Source organism: Scomber japonicus, chromosome 10 (genome assembly GCF_027409825.1).
Source record: "Scomber japonicus isolate fScoJap1 chromosome 10, fScoJap1.pri, whole genome shotgun sequence".
In the NCBI taxonomy this organism is placed as follows: Eukaryota; Metazoa; Chordata; class Actinopteri; order Scombriformes; family Scombridae; genus Scomber; species Scomber japonicus.
In genome coordinates this window covers 13,377,480-13,401,303 of record NC_070587.1, presented here as the reverse complement: position 1 = coordinate 13,401,303, position 23,824 = coordinate 13,377,480, and the positions used below count along the sequence as shown (strand labels likewise).

The 23,824-nt window shown below is 40.8% G+C and overlaps 1 protein-coding gene across 1 annotated transcript in view; it reads left to right on the top strand.

Moving 5' to 3' along the window:
* The first annotated feature begins 19,777 nt into the window (after positions 1-19,777).
* Positions 19,778-23,824, top strand: part of nphs1 (NPHS1 adhesion molecule, nephrin) — a 41,966-nt gene continuing 37,919 nt past the window's right edge. The window contains exons 1-2 of the mRNA XM_053327583.1: positions 19,778-19,841; positions 23,490-23,684. Coding sequence (XP_053183558.1) covers positions 19,778-19,841; positions 23,490-23,684 — 259 coding nt within the window. The remainder of the gene's footprint in view (positions 19,842-23,489; positions 23,685-23,824) is intronic.

Sequence of the window (23,824 nt, the reverse complement as noted above, 5' to 3'; positions counted from 1 at the left end):
GTTGGGGGTGAGGGGCACAATATGCCTCTTGGGTTATTGATGTGCTACCACATGTCAGACTGATCCTTCATGATTGTGGCTTATGCATGCCTCTCACAATTTTAAACATTGTGGTCAACAGTCATTCTAGCTGTGTGTAGCTACTTGGCTTGTGGTCTGTGCAACCAGTAGTATGGTTTTTGTTTCTCTCAGTTCACCACTTTGTGATTTTCTTTTTGTTATATAATGACCCAAACTGTACAGATATGTACATTTCAAGACAATAATAAGGTGCTAATAATCAACAGAGAATTGTGTCCAGGCAAAACTTGATAGACCATTCCTACTGCATCTGCATGAAATGTGTCATTTATGGGCTCTCTCTGCCATTCTTTCCCATCTGGCATCCTCTTTTTTCAGGCAGAAGACATAACTTGTTTAGGTTAGTTTCTAATACACAGTATATTGTATGTGGTATAACAGTGAGTGTAAAAATTCTGGGAAAGTAATAATGGAGGTTCTCTATCATGTCAAGACTCTCTTATGGAATATGTAGGATGGAGAGATAGTCTCTCCACTCAGAGAACCTAGGTTACCATGTAACCATCCGTTTTACATGTGTTGCAGTTACACAAGACCTCAGTAAATACACTAAAATTACATAATTTTTCTGAAATTATTGGGTTTTTTTATTGCTGATCATGTAATCAAAGAACCAACCAAATCGACTATAACTTTTGGTCTTTTACAGTGTGCTTGTTGTAAAATGTGTCTACAGTAGTAGTAACTCAGCAACCATGTGCAGTGCACACAAATGGTTTGAACATGTCCACAAAATGATTAGTGAAATATGTATGCTGAGACCTTGAGGGAGGAAAGTGGATAGAGGTAGCAGTCTACATCCATTTGGTTTTTCCTCTCCAATGGCTCAGGTGCTGATCTTCTTCTTCTATCTTTACCAGTGGAACCAAGAAGTGAGACATAGAGCCATCCTGGGAAATTACCCTGTCGACAGACGACAGATTGAGACTTCGTTAGCACAACCACCCAACCTAGTGCCTCTCCAGCCTGATTGAAAAGAGCAACTCTCTATGACAGAGTAAACAAAGGCAGAATCACAGGGATGATGAGGGAAAAAAGGGGTTTTCATGTCATTCAATGGCTTCTATATCCATGTGGTGTTATTGTTGAGGTATTCACACCTATGAGTGTGTGCAAGCAAAAATGCCTTGGTTTGTTTCTCTTTTTTAATATACATTTCTTCTGTATGTGTGTGTGTGTGTGTACTTGTGTATGTCTTTATCGCAGTATTTTATATGTAAATTAGACTGCAATACACTTGTATACGATGTGCCTATAATGATATATACCACGTAATATATTTCTGTGTTTGGGTGTTTGTATTCATGCAAATATTTGTGCATTTGTGTGTGTTTATAGATGTGTGTGTCTCTCTGTCTATCTGTCTGTGTGTGTTTCTTTGTGCGCTTCAGGCACCGAAGAATGTCTGTGTTGTGGAGAGAGAAGAAGCAGAGGAGAGGTGTAAGTCAGAGACTGCAAGTAAACAACCTGCAGTAGCTACAGTAAGTGTCAGTCTGCCTACCTCTCTTCCTCTGCTTCCCTTCTTTCCTCCTTTACTTTTCATCTCTGTGCTTAAACAAACATAAACAGTGCCTGGGCTGCCAAGTGACTGAAGAACTTGCTCAGTAAACTTCCGGGCTCTGTGTCTCTGCTCAGCTTTTTGTGCCTAAATTGATAATTTAATCAACTATCACCATGTAATCAATTAGAGTGTTCATCCCCGGCTCTGAATCAAACAGTTAATTGGCTTGTGCCACAGAGAGGCTGAGACAGAGAGCAGTCTGGTGCAGGAGGGACTGTTGGATTACTACAGATGGGCTCTCAGACCTATTTGCATTGTGTCTGACTTGAAGTCCCCGATTGCTTTTCTGGTTAAGAAATTGCTTGGGTGTGAGGAGTACACAGGTTGGGGTTGGACCTTAGTGACAAATTCTGTCTGTTTTAGTGAAGAAGAATATATATAGGGCACCCACAGGGGGTTAACTCTCTACTTTGACCACAATCTTTCAGACAGATGCATGCAGGTTTCTCTTCCATTAAACAGTCTTTGTTACTTTTTTACCCAATGTCCGGAAAGATTCTTTGCCACCTGCAGTCAGCACTGCTTTGTCTGAGCACACAGAGAGCAAAGCATTTCAAGTCCAAACAACCCTGCGGTATTGATCCACCCCACACCTTATTCCATTTTGTCCTCTAAAACATGCCTTTTCACTTGGTTGACTTCTATTCAAAGCTATCCAGTGAGACCTGTGTCAATGGGGAAGCTTGACTTCATTCCATAGCTCTAGAAGCCCCCTGGGGGCTAACCATAGGCTGCTAGACCATGACAGGCAGGGGGCTAATAGGCCGGATAGGATTGGATAAAAGAAGAGGGGGGTTGTTTCAAAAAACTTTTAAGACCAGGACACCGCCATCTGCTTTTGTGGTGATGAGCATCAAAGCCTGAAGGAGCCCTGTTGGGTCCCTCTTTCAGATGGCCGTCCTACATATGGGCTTCATATTTCACCAGGACAGACAGTCAGCAAGGCCCATTGGGCCACAGCCGAAGCTGCTATTCTGTCTCCCCACATGGTTTCCAGCCTTTGAGAAGAGCAACAAGATTACTTTTATTTCTCTTGAGAACAGTGGCTAATAAATGACCAGGCTTGACCCAGTGGATTTGGGCCTGTACCCCCGCCTCACTAAATTAAGGTATGGTAGAAGAGGGGCTCTGTGGGTATGTTACTGTTGAGAAAAATGTTAGATAAATGGGTCAGTGCATGGCTGCAACAACATGCTCCCAGGGTGATTAATTATTGAAGTGACTAATACTACATTTGCCTGGCAGCACCAGGGGCTTCAGTCCACATTGGTGGCACCATAACAATAATCAGCCCTGCTGCATCTTTTATATCTATCAACCCCTCTTCATTTCCCCTTGTTTCCCTGACTTCTCCTTAATTTTGACTCTTTTTGTTATTTTGCCCTTACAGATTTTTGTTTTCCTTTCCCATCTCTTCCACTTGACTAACACAGATTTCATTATCTAATTATGCCTTTTCACTCATTCTTCCTAACTCTGTCGCTCCCTTCCTCTTGTTTCCACTTTGTGTGTCTGTCAGTAGCATAGCCTTTATCTATGAGGTGGACTGGGGGGTAGAAGTGTGCTACTTGATGAAAAATGTGAAGGCCGGCACATATAATACCAGTGCTGATGGAAACCAGCCACTCTTGTCTAACTCTGCTTCTCCTTTGCCTTTTGCAAGACTTCGCCTGCCTCAAGGTAGCATATGGCATTCTCGCAGACTGCTGGACTCGTTGGCCTCCCACTCAACACAGTGCATCCATCTCTCCCTCACTCACAGCTCCTTTATGGGCTCTCCAACAGTTATTTTCTCTCGTTCCCCTCTCCCCTGATACTCTGCAGAGCCCCATCCCTCCACATTCTATTTCACACAGCCACACTTCAGTGACGTTCACTGCAGAGATGGTTCAGGTCTGCCAGTTGGTGAGAGGAGGGCGGTCGAGTCTGGAAGGCACAGTCATTAGTTAAATATTAGCCAGACTGTGCTCTATTCCCCCAACATCCAGGGGAGGGTTGCAAGAGTCATACCTTTCCAAAACAATGGGCCATAAGGGGATGGCTTTGTGCCCTCACACTCAGATTTATGTGCACACACACATATACACAAACAGACTCAAACCTCCCTTTATTCCAAACTCATACAGATGGTATTCTCTTTGTTATATCTTGTACATTAGATACAGTACATCATAGCCCTTGGGAGATGTGTTGACCTTACCAATGTACAAGTAGAAGGTGCAACAACAATGACAATGGGCTCACAAACAACAATAAACCAAGACATGGTCCACAATTACACACACTTGAACAAAGGAAAGCATACAGGGTGGATATGTGTTGTGCCTGCATATGTGTAAAGTGAGGAGAGGACAAAAAGTTAGATGGCATAGTAAAGTTGAACAGATGGTTACGCACAGTGAGAGTTGTGTAGGTTTATTTTTTATATTATGGCCTGGGGAAAGTGAAGCTGAATGCAATAACAGTCATTTCCTGCCTGGTAAAATTCCCAGTCAAGTAGCTGAAGAATATGAGGAAGGAGATATTGCTTGTTTGGGCATTTTGACGTGAAACAGCGGCATCTTAAGTGGCAGTTGTGTAGCTGTTTTATGTTTTTGTGTAGACCATCAGGAGCAGCATTATCCTCAAAATGACCACTGTGAATGGAAAGGAATTCTAGAGATAAGACGGATTTTTAAGTATAGTCTATTTTGCCTCTGGATGAAAATGAATTCTTTGGTGTTTATAATGAGAAGACAGTAGATACCGTATTGGTCAGAGTTTAAGGTCTTGCTAGGAGTGATGCTTCATCTGTGATCTTCATTCTGTGCATGTGTGCCTGTGCGTGTGTGTCTGAAGCATATGTACAGTGTGTGTGTGTGTGTGTGTGTGAGCCACAAGGCGCATGCATGCAGTGAAAAGGATTCATGCTGTTTGTGTGGTGAAGGATGGGTGGAATTCATGCTGTGAGACTCAGAGATCATCTCTGTTCTGCCCAGGAAGCCTCTGGTCAGACAACAGCCATCCCAGAATACTCCCTCTAATTTGTCTCCCCCACTCACTTCTTTTCTCATATCCTCCCTAATCTTACTTCCTCTCTATTGTCTTCACTTGAAATGCGAAAAGAACATTAAACATTTGAAAACACCATGAAGTGAATCATGAGCTTGGAAAAGTAATTAAGTAGTTATTGCAGTAACACACTGCACAAAATAACATGACAAGTAAACTCTTATTTGTATTGAAATGATAAAGAGGTAACAGTAACAATTATCTCTTTACGAGAACAGTTAGTCAGCCACAAGTTTCAAAATCCTATTCCGATAGGATTTTCATGTCAGCTACTATTTTTTTAATGCAATGCAACTTCCATATAATGTCCATCATGTGGTACTGTTCAGGTAACTATAAGCAGTCGGCACTGAAATGGTTAACAGTCTCATTCATAACTTTGTGGATTAAAGTCAAATCTTTCTTTCTCATTGAACCTTTTTAAAGGTGCAGTATATAGAATTTAGTGGCATCTAGTGGAATGGACTTGGCAGAAATAGAATATAATGTTCAGTATTAGATTCATGAAAACAACCATTGTGTTTTCATTACCTCAAAATGAACCCTTTATATCTGCAAATGAGAGCAGGTCCTCTTCCAGGGAGTCCGCAATGTTGCACCACCATGTTTTTACAGTAGCCCAGAACAAACAAACCAAACACTGGCTCTAGAGAGGGCTTTTGGGTTTTTCGCTAGTTTCACAGACACTGTAGATTCTCTTATCGTTGAAAGGGGAGTGGTATTCAGTTGACTGTAATTTTCAACTACACCACTAGATGACACTTAGTCCTACACACTACTCCTTTAAGTCACCTCATGTCTTGTAGTTTACTTTTTAAATGTATTCCTGAAAAGAGACAGGTGCATTATGGGGTTTTTGAACTGATGTCAGGCTGCTTAAACTCACCAGCTTTTAGAACCAAAGTTAGCATTAAATGCACCTCTGAAGGATTCACAAATCCACCCACCTCCTGTTGCTGAATGGAATCTGACACCGCTGTACTTTGTCCACTAGACTGAATAAAAACAACCATGTTTAGGACCAACAAACCTTTAACAAACTAAATCTGTAAACGTTAACTCCTTTTGCCACACCCATATGTTTCCAGATTCATTCTTCATCGTTCCCTAGAATCCCCAGCAGAGTCAACTGGACAGACACAGGTGTGAGCAATTAGTCTGATTCAGTAATGTACTCACCTACTCTCAGCTCTTTGCTCTCTTGAGTCCCAGACAGGGTCCACTGGGTAGGCAACAGTGCAATTAGTTCAATTTGGTAGCGTTGATTCATCCAACAGCAGCCCCAAATGTACATTCTCACCATAAAAAACACATCACTATGAAATAGGTCTAATCCTCACTTTAGTACAGATACTCTTCATAACACTAAATAACTCCACAGTGTCTAAAATACACTTTCAATATGCAGCCCTGAATATGTTTTGATCTAAAACATTTATAGTTACTACAAAATATGCATTTAAAGGAATAGCTACATTTTAGGAAGCTATGCTCTTTTTTTTCGCAGAGTTAAATGAGAAAATCAGTACCAATTTCATGTTGGTGTCTGAAGCTACATCCAACTAAAACAAGGGGAAACAGCTATCTTAGCTCTGTCCAAAGGTTTTTAAAAAAAAATGAAAGCAGTATCTTCCTGGAGTCACTGCAGACTGCTTGACCTTATAACAACTGGATATATAGTTAATTGGTGAGCTTTAGAGGTGGTGGCTGGCAGATGTCTTTACTCTTTGATCGAGGCATGCATGCTTTGTTTTATGTGCTGTTTTGTTGTTACTACCCTGCTTGTATGTAATAATTTAATGTGAAACCCTTTTCAACATTTTCTTTTGGAAAGTACCATATACCTACTAACTCAGAAAAATAAGAAAAATATAATATATAAATGAGATTATTATCTACGTGCATACCTAAGCTGCAAATAAGAACACAGAGTGGAGTTTATAGTATGGATTTAAAAAGGTTTTATGCTTTTTCTATATCATGGGTGGCTAAAATACGTTGTAGCAATAGAATTACTATACTTTTGTAGAAATTTCTGTTCAAATATCAGGCATGTATGTTTGGGAGTCAATGATAGCCCAAGCCTGGCTGTGCAGTTCGAATCATCGAGTGTGTGCGCCAAAGGGGGGGTGTGCTTAGCACAGAGCACAGTTACCCTATTCATAGTAATTGAGGTGCAATCCTTCAACCATATGGCATATATTTGCCACGCATACATGCACACTCAATGGCATCAGTATACACACATGTTCATAACCCTTTAATCAATTAGTCTTTGGATTGCATGGGAATATCAGCTGGTACTGTAGTACTCAGAAACCCCCCCAGTTTCACACAGACACAGGCAGATCACACTAAATCTCCATTCCCACCCCCAATATGCCCCAACATCCTGACACCCTTCATTCAATGCTCTTAGCCAGATTCATCCCAACTCCACAAACAAGCAAAATAAATAAATAAATCATTGCACTGATTAAGTAGCGTATAGGCTAAATGCAAATCATGTATTTGACATTGTATATGTGTATGTATATTCTGCACATTTCTTGCCATGTGTGGTCCCTTATCCCTTACCATGCATATACCTCCACTTAGTTACAACTGTCTGTAAATGGACCCTAACCACCTACCCAGCACACCCCCTCTCACCACCTTGAGAGATCAGGAATGCATAGACACGTTCAGCCCGTAATGTTCTTTACCATTTGCACTGTTTATGCAGCCTGCACACTCATTTAAATAACCTTGATTACTTTATTTCAATGTGTGTGTGTGTGTGTGTGTGTGTGCGTGTGTGTGTGTGCGTGTGTATGTGTGTGTGTGTGTCTGGGAGAGAGGAGACAGAGTAAGGCAGGTTACGGGAGTAATGTAGTGTTCCTTGGTACTTTTAATTTCTGTCGATTATGACAGTATATGCAGCCTGACTTATTTGTTATTATATCATAAAGTCTGTGTTTATTTTAATAAGGCTTATAATGAATGGCAGCATTACAGTGCTGAATTCAGGAATGTGCACATGGCGGAACAGCACTGATTGCCCATTCAGGTTTTTTCAACCTGTTTTCTTAAAGGGGGTGGTGTGGGGGGACTGGTGGAGGGGTCTCAGGGCTGATTCATGTTATAATTAAAAAAAAGTCCAACCTTCCATGTGCAGTTTGTTTCTTTGCATGTTTGCTGCTGGCAGAGCAACATTGCATGTCTATTCTGGTTATTCTTTTTGAAAGACTTCATATTGCTGTGTTTCAACAGTTAGCAATCGCACAGCAAAAAAACAAAACAGCAAAGAACATTAATCTAAAGTTATTCAGCTGAGAAACTGTTTATCTTTGGTCCATTTTCAGCCTAGGCTCAATTCATGCTCCCTGTTTAGGACCTGTCAAGATTATCAAAAATGGAAAATAAATTAGGTGTTGTCTGTCACATTTGGATCACCTAAGGACATTCAATTTACCTTTTTAAAGAGATCAGACTTGAATATTGGATTGGATTCCAAACAGCTTTCAATGCAACTTTAATCAGCTCATTCTCCTTTGTCTTAGTTAGTTTTCTCACAGTTTGCAATTAAGCAAGAATTTCTTTTGAAGTTGATTGCCCCCATCTCTCTCATTGCTTTTGTCTCTAGTTATTCAAATGAGAGCATAGCGACCTGGCATACTACCCTGTATTGTGCCTGCTGAGTTTATACCACTGCTATAGAACATAAACAAAGACTGTTTAATTAGGTGCCTTGCACTTTATTAGTCCTTAACTCATACTTAACACATACACACACACACTCACAAACATCCCCTTTGAATACACACAACACTGCCTGGTTTAACTTATTGAATAATGAGGCTCTCGCTTGGCTTGAACGAAGAATAGTTAAACTGCAATGAGGACCAACGTGTGTGTGTGTGTGTGTGTGTTTGCATGTGTGTGTGTGTGCATGCACTGTGTTTGTGTGTTTACGGGTATCTTTTTGGATGCTGACAGAGGGGAAGAGATTGTTAAGAAAAAAAAGTTTCTTGGCCAGAAAACAGCAGCTTTTTGCTAACTGGCCTTTTTTGTCAGGATAACAAAGGGAAGAGGAAATATGCAACATTAAAAATCATAATCTAGTGAAACCTCCATTTTTAAACATATGCAGGCATATGGGCTGACATCCTTTGTCTTAACAACATGCTTTTTTCTAACTTAGCTCCTGCTTTTGTCCCTTTGACAGTTTTGGCCCCGTAGACTCTTTAGGCCAGTCACCATGGAGACCCACCATCAAGTGGCGTGGGAGTGGTGCAGGTCAGGGAAGGTCAATCCGAGGGACTGTTTTGGCAAACTGACCACGCTTCATTAGGCCTTTTGGCTTGGGGTTCATTAAAACTGGAGGAGAAGACATTCCAGGAGACTCTATTAACCAAGCAGTCCTGTCAGGCCAACAGATTTCAAACATCTTGTGTTAAACCGTCATGCTCTCCCCCTTTTCACCCCCACGCATGCACACACACACACACACACACACAAAAGCACATACACAAAACATACTTGCCCACACACAAAAACAAGTGTAGACATCATATACACACGCACAAACACACTTTAAATCACATGCACACACACGCACACTCTCTTGACTGCCACGCTCTTCCCTGCGCCCTCCCTCATACAATAGCCTCCATCTGTTGGCCCGTTCAACTTTCCCTGACAGTTCTCTGGGGGTTGTGAGTCTGCAGGTGGAAGGAAACCACAGTCACTCTGCCATTGCTCCAGTGACACCTTCAGATCAACATAAATACTCAGACGGAGGGCAGGGAGTAAAGAAGGAAAATAAATGCACTTTATGAGGCACAAAGTATTTTAGATGTAGGGGTGGTTAAAAGTCAGATGATTAGGACAGAGTGACAGGGTGGGAGGAAGTTGTCTGGGGGGAAATTAAGTGATAAAAGAGACATGGGAGGAATAAAAGAAAGGCACTAGCAGTCCATATATATTTAATGTCATTGTTCAAGTGGCACACACAGCACAGTGTGGCTAAAATGACTTACTGTAGAGATTGAGCCACATGATATAAGTAAATCAAAACACTTTGGTTAGATCAAAATGCGAGCTATGGCACTTCAGAGAGCGCCTGTCAGATCAGTGCTTTTAGCTGTCTGCCGTATAAGCAGGTATAACAGGATTATCCTTGTGTTTCGGTTGGCAAGCCTTATCATGTAGACTCTGTGGTTGGTCAGTTCAAACTGGGCAGATTACAGTTTACAGAGAAGAGGTTTAGCCTCATTGGGAGCTCTGATATGTTAATTAAAGTAGATTTTCTGAAAATGGGACGGGCAGGATGGCAAACTCCACCTCAACAAAGCCATAAGCCCATCTGTTGGCAGAGGTGTATTCAGGCCTGATTGTGTGTGTTTTAATGGCTGTGTGTTCTTGTATTCCTACCCTTGTGAGAACCAGTTTGAGCCTTTCAGAATGAGGACATATTTGTGAGGGGAGCTCATCAAAAATTATGATGTTTTCAGTACACCAACAAATATGTATGCCATTATAATAGTTCAGATTTGTCTCACTAATTTAGACTGGCTTTTCTGTGTGATATAGAGCTTGGAAATGTGAATGTAACATCACACTGCACTGGTCCATCATAATTTCCTGTGATTTCAGTCCCCTCATGTTATGAAATGCTTTTGTCTGCCGCAGGTAATGTGTAAGCTATAGTTCAGTCTGTAGTAGCCTATTGGATTTTGCACCTTGTAGCTTTCAGCTAGCACAGCTAAAATAAAGGTTGGTTGATGGTTAAAGTTGATAAAATATGAGACATAGAAGCAGGTAACCAGGAATCCCACTCCTAGGTACAGGGTTATCAAGGGACCATTTTTAAGAAGTTTGCAGTATGTGGCTTATTGAGTTTTTTCAGTGCTCCTGATGTTAATTGAAATCAATTATCCGTGTACAGTAAGAGCCAGAACACACCTTTTTTTTCTTGTGGTGAGGGTGGGATTCTAAGGCAGATGACTGAGTTCTGAAAACTTCATAACATTGATTGATTGATTTTTTTTTATCAATCCATCATCATTAATCATAGAATATTTTATTTACAATGTACTCATTGAACAACTGTTTATAGTTCTTGCTTTTGGCAAATTTCAATTCAAAGCCTCTGTATTAGTTAGTGGTACTACTGTATTAGTAGTGTTTGTGAGAGAGTATAATAGTGCGTGTGAGAAAGTATAGTGGTGTTGGTGAGAGAGTATAGTAGTGTTTGTGTATGAGTATAGGAGTATATATGTGAGATTATGATGCTTTGTGTGAGACCAAGTATGAATTATTTCTCAAGGGGCCTCTCATAGGCCTCTTATACATATATATGTAAATATATACACACACATATACTAATGCTGTGAAGGAAAAGTTACGACTGACCTCATGTCACTTAAAGTTAGCAGTGAGACTGATTGATAAAGGTCATGAAAAAATTAATCTGGTCTATTTAGGTTCCTTCATAGAAGACATGAGTACAGAGATGTGCATGGGTGGCATGCAAATTTGTATGTGCATGTGCAGGGTGTGTGGGTGTATTGGTGGACAGCAGAACTGCAGAACATTAATAATAGAACACAAGGAATTTGTTATGAAAGTGGCCTTTTATTGCTTAATAGCTTTTGTTAAAGGCTTGCTTTTGATCTGTTCAATATTGTTTCTTCCTATGCCTTGTTTTTGCCCCCATTTTAGCTCACCCAGATTTAGCTCAGTTTCATCCTCTAATCCTTCTGTTTTGTTAGTGACACTGGGAGAACAGCCTGGGCTGTGTGGCTCAGCCCCGCCTGTCAAAGCCTATAACATCTCTCACCAGGATCAGGTTATTGCCTGAGCTCTGTGTATCTTTATATTGAATTGCTTGTGATAGGAGGTTCTGGTGTTGTGTGTGTGTGTGTGTGTGTGTGTGTGTGTGTGTGTGTGTGTGTGTGTGTGTGTGTGTGTGTGTGTGTGTGTGTGTGTGTGTGTGTGTGTGTGTGTGTGTGTGTGTGTGTGTGTGTGTGTGCGTGGGAGGGTGTGTGTGTAAGCGCGGGTGAGTGGGTGCTCCATGCACATATGTTTGTGTGTATATTTATTGTACATGGATGAGGTGGCTATGAATAAATGAATGGGACACACAAGAGTGGATACAACAATTGTCTTTTCTGACCTCAAATTTCAATATTGTCCCCTCATGTCTCTTCCACCCTCCTTCCCCACCCACCACCATGTTCTCTGCTTTGCTCTCCATTCGTCCATCAGCACAGAGGGCTGATAGATGGGGGTGAACGTTAAAGTTTGTGGGCCGTGGACGGACAGCTCGGCATGAATATCAGTGGCACAGAGAAAGTGCTGGGAATTGGATGAGCGAGAGCGAGGGAGGCGTCAGCACTTTCCCTCCCATGCATTTTCACTCAGCCAGATTGAGTCTTATTATCTGACCCTGCTCCTTTTCCCTCAGTGACCTAATAATATTGTTTCAGCGATCCTGTCCAGCCTCTGACCTCATGACCGCGCACAGGAATTTGTTAGATGAAGAGTTCCACTTTCCCAAAGAAGCCTGGTACTTAAACTTTAGCTTTTTCCTTGGCCCTGGTGTGATCATATGTGCTAGCAGCAACTCAATATGTATTATTACTATATGTCTGAATGTTACTGCAATTGAATTAGAATTTTCAGTAATATCCCTGTAATGCTGTTTATTAGTCTGATGAAAATTTTTATCTAATATAGACCCAGTAAGCCTCCTGCTATACTTGACCAAGACACAGATCTGTATAACCTCATCAGCAAATTCCCATTTTATTGGATAATAATGTTGGTTCGTGATTTACAATTAAATCAAAGTCGCAATATCAGTGAATTAACATGGTTATGTAGGAGCTTGTTAGGCAGCTGAGGTAAATGGGTGAGATTGGGGAAATAATCCCTCCTCAATCTGGACACCACAGCTGGTTATCTCAAGCCTATCCATCCATCCTGACACATAAACACACATTTGCACACACACAGCTCTGAACCCCATGTGGCTGCCAACATGCATAGAGACACAGGGATGGGGATTGAAAGGGAACAGCAAAGCGTGTGTCGGTGTGTTTAATTGGGTTTTTCCAAATCCATCTTAACCCTGATACATGTCCTTCCACATGCCCCAGCATCACTTGGTCTACAGGTCACCCAAAGCACAGCACACCAACTTGAAAATAGCTTCAAACAAACTTGCCAACAGTGGGGATAAGGTTAATGTCCCTATTCAGACTTCATAACTGTAACAGACTTTTGAAGAAAGTGCTACTGAAGGGGATTAAGCGACTATCTGTGCTGTCAGACTTTTGAAAGTCCTCTTATCTTTGTTTGCTTCTGTTACTGATGCCTATTATTGTAATTTCTGGTTTCTGGTGATGCGTACTCTTAGTCTGTGGTTGCCTGTTAAATCGTCTTCTTCGGTGGTCGACTGGGAGCCAGATTGGTGGCGGTGGTGGTGGGGGCATGTTGACCTTGTCTACAGAGTTAGAACACAGAAGCATCACTGATATGGCAGCTGTACTGTGGCAGGCAACAGAAGCCGGGGCTCCAATCAGATCATCGGGTCAGATGGCTGTAGTTAATGCCCAGGCTCAGAGTGTGGATGTAATACTCTCCAGCTCAATGCGCAAAGGCAATTTTTCCGGCCTTTGTCAGAGCCCTCAGAAGTCTTGAAGGGTTACTGAAGCCCTTTTTTCATTAAATTAACCACTTCCTAAGAACTGTGGACGCTGAACTAGTTAAATCCTCTTCGTGGTGTGGATCGCATTTCGCCCAAGCTCCTCTGCTACTGACTCTAAGCTGTCATATGCGTTTTGTAATTAAGCATGTTTTTTTCTTTATCTTGACAAGTGACAGAATGGGAGCTGCCACATTGCTAATGGCGATCTAAATGATTCAAATACGCCCCCAACCCATGCACCTTCCACACAAACACTGTAGACAGACATATACAGGCACACAAACACACACATTATTGTGTTGCTTTCCACTGTAGTGCTTATTGCTTTCTTTGATTAATCTTACTCCTTGCTTTCCCTGCCGCACTGGTCTGAGTCAGTAGACTTCCTGTTGGTTTTCAAAACAACTCCTCATGTCAGCCTTCCTTTCTCCCATCTCCCCTCTTCCCCTGCTCCTCCCTTGTCTTCTATTCATCACTCCACAGCCCATTTTCCAGTATCTTTCTGTCTCCATCCTCCATCCGTTTCTCTCGCTCCATTACCTTGCTCGTTCGCGTCCCCTTCATCTCACCCTCTGCCTGTCCAACCTCCTGACATGAATTCTTTTTACCCTCTTACTGTATTTCCCTCTTCTTCCCTGCATTTCTCCTCTCACCATTCATCTTCAGATCCTCTGTCCATCTACCTCCCTCCCTCATCACCTCTCTATCAGCCCCAGCTCTCTCCCTCCTCTTCATTCGCCTGGCAGTGGAGCGGCTCCACTCTTGCTGACAGTGCTGTTTGTGTGAACTGAGTGCTGAGCTTCACAGCCCCCTCGCCTCCCATTGCTCCCCCCACCGCCTCTCCTCCTCATCCTCAACCTCCCGCCCTCCCTCCTTTCCTCCTGCCTCCCACCTACATACCCCTCCAGGCAGGGGAATTAACCTTCCAGCCCTGGGCTGCTGGGCTTAATGACTGTCTGTGGGGCCAGCTCCGACTACACGGCCCAGCTGCTAACATCTGGGCCACACACAGAATAGATACTGGACACTGGCACACATGCAGTACTGTGTGTACAAAATTAGGTTACAGTCCTTGAATTTGTGGCATTATGACGCTGTGTGTCATTATCTTCTTTTCTTTATTGTCAGGTGCACAAATGTGGGAGTTTCTTCACTATATTCAGAGACAGTGGTTTGTATGTGGTTACTGCATGGCTGACACACAGTGGAAGAACGGATGCATCAATATAACTGCTTTTGTGTTTATACTGAGCAAATAGCTTGTACACATAGTCAATACAGAGCCATGGAACAAGTGTGGACTATCAGCAGATCAAATGAAAAATACATGCACGTAGAAAATAAACATGACCTTTAAGTTGTCTTGCTAGGAGAGCTTTCAGTATATTCCACTGAGCAAATAGTGATATTCTCCAGCCACCATTTAGTTGGAAGTATATAATTGACAAAAGGGGAAGAGGAGTTGGAGGGGTGAGGGGCAATATTCAGAAAATAAATAATCAAATATTCAACTGTATTCCACTGAAAGTGGAATCTTTGGCCTGTCTCTGTCTCCATCCCTGCAGCGGAGCACATCACCCCAGGAGTATTCAGTATAGGAAATACAGTTATGTGGATGCTCTCTATGCCATTCATTATGTATGAGCATAAATGTTACAAACTAGTAGCTGTGAAGACATTCTTGTTGCATCTGTATCTTTGAGGGCTGCGCTGCTTTTTCCAACCCAACACAGTGAAATGCTAAATAATGGGATACATGAATACTACCCAGGAAGGCAGAACAGAAAGAAGCAACATGTATGTTCCTTGGCTCTCATTTATGTCTCATTGCAACTTTTATAATTATTTACTAAATTCTACTGAGACAAAAGTGTCTGTAATATTTAAAAAGGTCAGTTTATTACTATTTAGCCTTAAAACTATAGACTTCTTGAATTCTTTTGGGCAGCTATGGCAATGTTGGTGTTTTTGGTATTTATCTCACTGTTCAGGTTACCTCTACCTAGAAACCGCCACCTAGACATCTCATACATGCCTCTCCCTTCGTTTTTCAGTCTCTCCTACTGCCTCTCTCTCTTTCTTCATATGTTTTCCTGTCTTACACTAAGGAGTGAAAGAAGGGGGAGTCCCATTGGCATTCTTTAACATCTCTGTTGCTCACTTGTGTTCAGAGAGCCATCTGTAGATCAGGAAGACAAAAAGACGCTCCCGCACCTTGGCGTCACTCAACAGGTAAGCACATCTTTCTCTCTCTCCCATGCAAATCTGCACACCTATTCAAAGATTCTTGGCTTTTTTAGAAGGAGATGCACCCTCTCTGTGTGTCTGTCTGCCTGCCTCGCTCTTTTTCTGTCTGTGCACCCTATAGGCAGGCAGATGTGCTTGATTTGGTGGAGGTTGAAAGAAGATTTTGCCTTTCTGTCTCTCAACTTTCTCCTGGGTAGAGCGGGTGTGTGAGCCTATGTAGCAAAGTCTGAGTAATCCAGTAGACTTGAACACTTTGAGCCAAAGGGAGCAGAGACAAAGCACACACACAACTAACTTGGGTTTCTCAGAGTGACTTGAAATTGAACTGGACATTGTCAAACTGCCGCCAACCTACTGGACCAAGCTAATATGTTTCAGCCTGACTATCCTTGACACTGAGGTCTCCTCTGTGTTCAGCACATTCAACCAAGTCTTTATCAGTCTACTACAATAATGCAGCATTTTAACACAATCAATGATTTGCTTGTGATTAGATTCTGTTGATAATCTAATCTACATCTTTTAGAAGCCCTCCATATCAGCAATTCAGTGTTAAAGCAGTAATGGTTCACAACACAGCTTTTATAAGCTACAGTAATTGGACCCACAGGCAACTGGTGAGATTGGTAAGAGGTTAGGTTGGTATTAAGATGTAGGACGACATCTGAATTGGATGGCTGCATGGAGGCTGAAACTTCATTTTCTGCACATTGACTGATTTCATGAGGTTTCACGTTAAATTGGTCTAGGATTGAGTGTATTGAGTCGTTTGATGATGTTATGAAAGATGCCATTAAAAGTCTACCTGTTTGGGTCATGCTGAATGGTTCAGTTACCTCTAATGCCCTTGCGGGAAGAGTGACAGCCTTTACTCTGAAATCAAACTTCCTAATTTGCATTTGTAAGAAGCTGGTGAAGAACAAGGTCAAACAAAAAAAATCTGTGGCCATGACTACTGCTATAGTAAAATATGGCTCTTCCTTTCATTTGAAGACCAATTAAATTGCCATTCAGTCCAGTATCTATCTAATGTTACATTTTAAGCATCTGTTAAATATATTATAGTATATATATAGTTAGTTATAGTCAATTTTTTCAACAAAGGAAACACATGAAGGCATTGTTTTAATTTGTAATATGGCGAGGTCAGGTTGGCTATATCTGCTTTCATTAAGTTTTTTTCATTGCAATGTAGACAAAAGAAAGAAATCTGGTACTGCTCATCAGGAGATGGATAGCTATAAATTGCAATATGAGAAAAAATGTCAATGTTCAGAAGGGTAAAACAATTGTGTTTGCACTTACCTACATAAGGTGTTAAAAAAGAAAGATAAAGAGAAGATGGGCACTTTTCACCTCAGCAAAGAAATCCTATTTATTGAAGAGGGAAGTAATTGCCCTTGTGTGTTCAAAGAGTATACTGGGGTCTCTGAAAAACATAAATGTTTTGAGAGTGAAAAAATAATTGAGTGTGAGTTAATTCTTATCAAAGCCTGTTGGAGTGCAACTAATCGACTGAGGGGAGATGCGTCAAAGAGCTGTTGCCTTCAATTCATTTTGTCTATTCAGATGAGAAAATATTTAGTTTTCAATTAAGTAAATCACTATTATTTGTTCCACTCCTGCAGCAGATAAATTGAAGTGATTACAAGCTGACTAAAAATCCACAGAGGAGTCTTCCAGGTCAAAAAAGGAAGAGTATTTGATGCATTGGGCACAGACCCACAGCACAGCCTACAATCTTCCAGGTCCAAACTTTCCCTGGGACTGATCACAATGAGAACATGCCATATCTATCACAGCTTTATATTCTACGTATCCATGGAAGATTGCCTGTAAAAAAACTAAACTGAAAAGCACAAATAATGTAATTCATACAAATATTTGTTACAATGAATTTTCAGCATTATTACTTTGGGTCCAGCATAACCCTTAAACACTTATTTATTCAAAGTGCATTATATTTGTGCAGCTATGGAAAGACTGTGGTAATCACAATGTAAATGTCAGGAAACAAACACACTTGATTTAGTGTCGGGAAGGACAGAGGTCATAGTTACAGCTGACATCAACAATAGGTAGGAGAAAAACACTGTATGAATGTTACGCTTGTTCCTTCCTTAACACTGATTATAAATATAGGTGGTTTTGAGCTATTTAAAGAAATGATGTGTGCAACCATTCTTCTAGAGAGGAGAATCACTATTTACTTCAGCTTCTATATAATTTACAATACTTCCATTTTTCTTACCATGCAAGCAGTTTCTATTCCTTTGACTTTATTTTTAGGCACCCATTGCTCTCCATTAACTCACATGCTAAAAGGAAGTGTAAAGATCTACTTGCAGAGACTTGAACCTTGAGACCTTTGCTGAGAAAGGCATTTGCCTTGTATCAGGACTAAGATCAGAGGTCTCTGTAACAACTTATTACAAATTTAGATGTATAATACTAAGGGTGCCTTTTTTGTGATTCATTAGTCTTTATCAATACAATGCTGGTGAAACAGATTTTGTAAGTACAGTTAAAATTGGGTTTGCACTATTATAAAAGCATTTTAATATGTTGTGTTGCTTTTGCAAACAAACCTATGTTATCATTGCACTCTAGGATTGATTTGAAAATCTGCTACAATGATTTTCTAATCTAGTTGAAAGCTCCAGCATTTGAGACTTGAAATTTTGATGCTGAATAGTAATTTTTATAGTAAGTTTATAGTATTGCAAACACAAATTATGCTGTGTATGTAAATATATTTCCTACATCATAACTATTCTATTTAATAACATGTATAGATTTACATTTATGACATGAAGTACAAAATAAATGATAATGTACCATGGCAGAAACAGTCCAAAAGTCCAGCACTGCTCACTGATACTGAGATGGGAGAATGATCTTGCTGGGTATTACTTTTAAAAAATGAGCTGAAAAATAAGCTTCCTACTTTGAGAGTGATAAGTGCTTCCACAGTGATCTTTTAATTGGCCTTTGATCCACACATGATTCTTAGCCTCAGATAACTGTGAGCAGCTTTGATCACATCTGTTCAATCTGATCATTATTGCATAGTTTGTGAGTGGAAATTTTGAGGGAGATTATAAAGGGTTATTGATGAGGAGAGCAGGAAATAGCCTAGCCTAACCCTCACAGTAATTCTGTACTGATTACAGTAAATGCCAGTATGTAGTTCATGACGTTACCAAAGTTACCAAATCTACACGTTTTTCATTGGATAGCAATGACATGCAGATAAATAATCATTTTGCAATGCATTTTAAAATAAATAAATAAAGAATGAATAGGAAATTAACTAGCTATTTAATCTAACCTGGTGAGCAATAACATCAACTGTGACCATCTAATATATCATCCAAAAGGCTACATTTAGAGCCTCAAGAAATCTTCCTAAACAGCATTAAAACATCTGCTTACGAAATATGCTCTTATATGAATAGATACACTTGTAATTGCAACTGCAATTCACCCATGACAAAAGAAAGTAATAGTAAAATAGTAAAAAAAGAAACAGAAACATCAAGAACCTGCTGGTACATTTTCCCATATCACCACAACTCTATCGTCAGCTGGTGAACAACAGCTGTGTGCACTGTGAAGGACGCATGCGGAAAAATAAACACAAATGTGCATGCTCACTCCATCTTGTAAAATATAATAAATAACACCCACATAATTCTGCTGTAAACCCCCCTTTTTAGAGTGAAATCACAATCATTATGTCATTCCTCCTAGCGAGTTCTACCCTGCTGGACTCTGTTAAAACATCCAAGACGGTGCCAGTCACCCTCCTTCCGCTCCCCACTGTCCTTTTAAAATCAACAGGCTGAGCACAAACAAATCTATACTCACCCATTCACACACACGCACACCAATGGTGCAGTCATCAGGAGCAATTTGGGGTTCAGTATCTTGCCAAAGGATACTTCGACATGCAGACTGGTGGAATCAGGGCTCAGACCACCACTTACCACTTACCACCCTGATAAGTGGATGGTGCTCTCTACCTCCTGAGCCACAGCCATCTCATTCTTAGTAGGCATAGGTACATAGTTATGTTTGTATATGTTTGATGTGTTTTTTTCATGGTTGTTCCAGGACTATTGGAGGTCAGATGTGATTAAATGGACTTCTTGTCAGCATGGATTGTGTCTCCTTCAGCACTACCCTTTCTTTGTCTCATCTGGGGTAAGCTAATCAAATGCCACAATGGAGCTATCATTACAGTAACTGTAGCCTTTTCAAGTCACATCCATGTTCAGGTCATTCAGCACAGCAGTGGGAATCCTGACTTTATTGAAGCCTTAACTGAATTTTCACATAAGCATAATGCATTATGCTGTATGTTTACGTGCATGAGTTGCCTTCTCAGTCTGGCTTTTTGAGCAACACAGGTTTATGGTGATGCATGCACTGTACAATCACTGTACTCTAAGTCTACACACCCCCAATAAATCTCATACACATACATCTTACATTGTGATAATCTTGTTTGAGATGCCAGGTTTACTTCAGTGTTAATTGGCTTACTATGTACTGTATGGCTGTTTTGTCCTTTGTCTGTTTTAATTTTGATCTAGAATAAAAAATAAAATAAATAAATGAAAATAAATAAAATATTAACTGGGAAACTCAGTGTCTGGGTATGGACCTGCCAGTGAACTCCATTAAAATTGCCTCTCAAATGTTTCAGAACCCCATTCACTACGGTGGCCGAGACCCGCCATAGCTGCAAATAAAAGTAATGCTGCAAACAAAAACAAACGCTGCTGCAAATAAAAAGAAACGCTGCTGCATATAAAAGAAACGCTGCAAATAAAAAGACACACCGCAGCAAACAAAAAAAAAACGCTACAAATTGTTGTTTGTATCATTAATAATCATGATAACAATAATCTAAGGCGTGGGTAACAATAATTATTTGGATTAATGTGAAGTTTAAGCTGGGTCCTCACAGTTTGTCACCGGCAACGTGAGGAACATCCTCAAAGCCACATAAACATTAGGGATGACTAACTGCAAACCAAACATCAATATGGTTTTCAGCATGTTTGAGGGTGACATGTCTGTGTCAGCCAACATGAAGGATCGGAACAGCAGACACTTAAAACACGCTGTTCCGCCTACGGGACGGGTCGGAGGTTGGGAGGTAGACTAGCCACAAGTCCTTCTGAATGTTTTAAACACTAACCCTTAAACATATTTATTCATGCCATACATTGTTAGAAAGCATAGGTTGCCCTGATTCATTCAAGACCACTCACGAATTATATTGGTTGCTCACAGCCGTAATAGTATTAGCGATTGGCTCGGCTAGCCACTCAGCTAAAGTAAAAACAGCTATAATCTCTACATACCTTCAAAGTCTTCCCTTTATCCACAACGATCATCTTATGACTCAGGACTTTCTGTACAGCTCGCCAAATATCCATTCTTGTGAAATATGAAATCCGTTTCCATAACATCGAAATACTTTCCTCAATATGTCCATGTATTTAGTCCAACACGTAACGTAATAACACAAATAACAAACCATATACGGTCCCTTTTACGTCTTTTCCTGACCTACACGTACAAGCAACAACAACAACTATGTACATGTAGCGACATTAAACACTACCATTTTCACTTACTTTCTAGTTCGTTTTCCACTTCGTAGTCCTGTTGTTGTTGTTTCTTCTTCCGGTGTTTCGGCAAAAACAGTCCCCGGTAATCCACTTCCGGTGTGGCTTTTTTTATTTGCATCGTTTTTTTTTATTATATGCTGCGGTGTTTTTTGTTTTGTTTGCTGCGGTGTTTCTTTTATTTGCAGCGGCGTTTGTTTTTATTTGCAGCGTTTTTTTGTTTGCTGCGGTGTGTCTTTGTATTTGCAGCGTTTCTTTTATATGCAGCAGCGTTTCATTTTATTTGCAGCAGCGTTTGTTTTTGTTTGCAGCGTTACTTTTATTTGCAGCTGTGGCGGGTCTCGGCCACCGTACTTTCCCCTTTCCAACATTGGAAAATATGCCCTGTTATGTGGCTAGCCCCTCTCTATAATAGCCTTCTTTTCATGCTGCCTTAAAGTGTGGCTGTTCTTAACAGCTTTAAACATTGATCTCAAGTAGCTGTACAACATGTCATGCGAACCATTGCTTTTGTATAGGACAAAATGTCCAGTGGGTGATGTGACTTATGGCAAATTTTCTCAGCTGGAGGTAAACTCCTATGATTTTCACTTCAGTATTTAACCTCTGCAATGACAAGTAAAAATGAGTTAGATAAGATTGAGACCATAGGGGCTGATGTCAAGAGGCTATTAGCTTTGCTTAGTATAGTATATTTTAACTTTGGGACAGAACCAGGATAGCGTTAGATAGGTTCCCGTTTTTATGCTCTATCTGTTCCTTTGAAGAAGGAGGTACTTTTGCTGAACAGCAGCATCTCTGGCCACAAGTGGTAATAACAAGATTGTTGCACATTAAATAAAGCCACCAGCAGGAAACAACCAACATGTCTCTTAGTGAGGTATTGAACTTTTTGTTTTACTTTTTTAATGAAATTACTGAAGCACAACGAGAAGAGGCATGACGTCAAACAGACTCATTGGTTTGCCAACAAGTTTGCTAACATTAGCTAGCTTAGCATAGCCACAATAAGCTATGGTAAGACTTTTGGGCACCCTTAAATGTATTAAATTGAGTGCAGTGCGATTTTATTGCTAATTAATTCAACTTGTTGTAGGAGGAAGAATGTGTTATTTCTGTATTTAAAAGTTTGCTCCCTTTTTGGAAAATGAAAGCTGAGTTTTATCACTAGGCTATATTTTTCTATTAAGTATTTTATATCACAGAATAATACAGTATAATACTCTTTCAACAGGCACTGTAGATCAGTATTGAGTATTCATTTATGTAAACTCTATGCAAATGTTCTCCTGTGTTTGGTTGTTTGTATGCATCCTCTGTAATGGCCAATCTTGCCCTTCATATTTGACGTGAGGTGACTGGTTCAGCCTTGATCTGAGAGCTCTGCCTCTCACTCATGTTGTCAGACGCAACAGAGCATGCACTTCACAAACAACTTGGTCATTGCTTCAATGAAGGTCAAGATTCAAACAGCCTAGTGGAATCAGGCTGGCTCCTCTGTGGGGCATTATTTAAACGTGATTTGCGCTTAGATATTTGGCACTAATTGGAGTATGCAGCTGCATTTGGCGCCTTGAACTGAATATATTCATAAACTCCTATGTATAATAATCATATAATCCTAGCCCCAGTGTTAGAGGCTCATGGGTGGTCTGCTTTAAGGTTACCTTCTTGATTTAAGCACACTGCACCAATGTCACCTGAGAGTCTGGTTGAAGGATAGCCAACGCCACCTATGACAAACAAGGGGGATTAAAGTGATAATCATTACTCCTCCCAGGAGGAATTAGCTGGTGGGACATCGACATTGAAGAAAAACTGCTGGTGAACGAGGTCTCTGATACCCCAGGCTTTTTTCCCACCCCTAATATCCTATCTGCATGGCAGATAGGATTTAATTCGCAGTAATTACTTTATTGACTCATTTTCAGTGCCATATCACTGCAGTTTCCCATCAATAAAACATATGCCAGGATGAATAATGTGGCCAGACACAATGGGGTGCATTCTCAGACAAAAGACTACAAGACTGCATCCCTGTGGTGTATGTTTATGTCATGCTCCCTCTTGTCTTTTTTTATTTTCTCCATAACACTCTTCACACATACGCAGCCTTTGTACCTCTCCACCTCTTTACATTAAATACAATCACATCTCTTTCCTCCTCTACCATTCCACTCCAATGGCTTCCCTCCTTCTTTTACGTCTCCAGGCACCCAGGCACAGCAGGCCTTCAGGTCTGAGCCCAGGAACCTCACTGTGCGGATGGGAGCCACAGCTGTGTTAAGGTGTGAGGTTCTACGGGCCTCAGGGACTGTGCAGTGGGTAAAAGATGGCCTCCTCCTGGGACCTCAGAGAAACCTGCCAGGCTTTCCACGTTACAGCATGATTGGAAACCCCAAGAGAGGTAAACAGGACACTCACGGAATAAAGTATGGCCAACTGGGATTTGATGGACCTATCCAAGCTAAATAAATAAACTTATTTGATAACAGGGCAACAAAAAAGACACCACAATGAGTCATCATAATTAATAAACCATGTAGT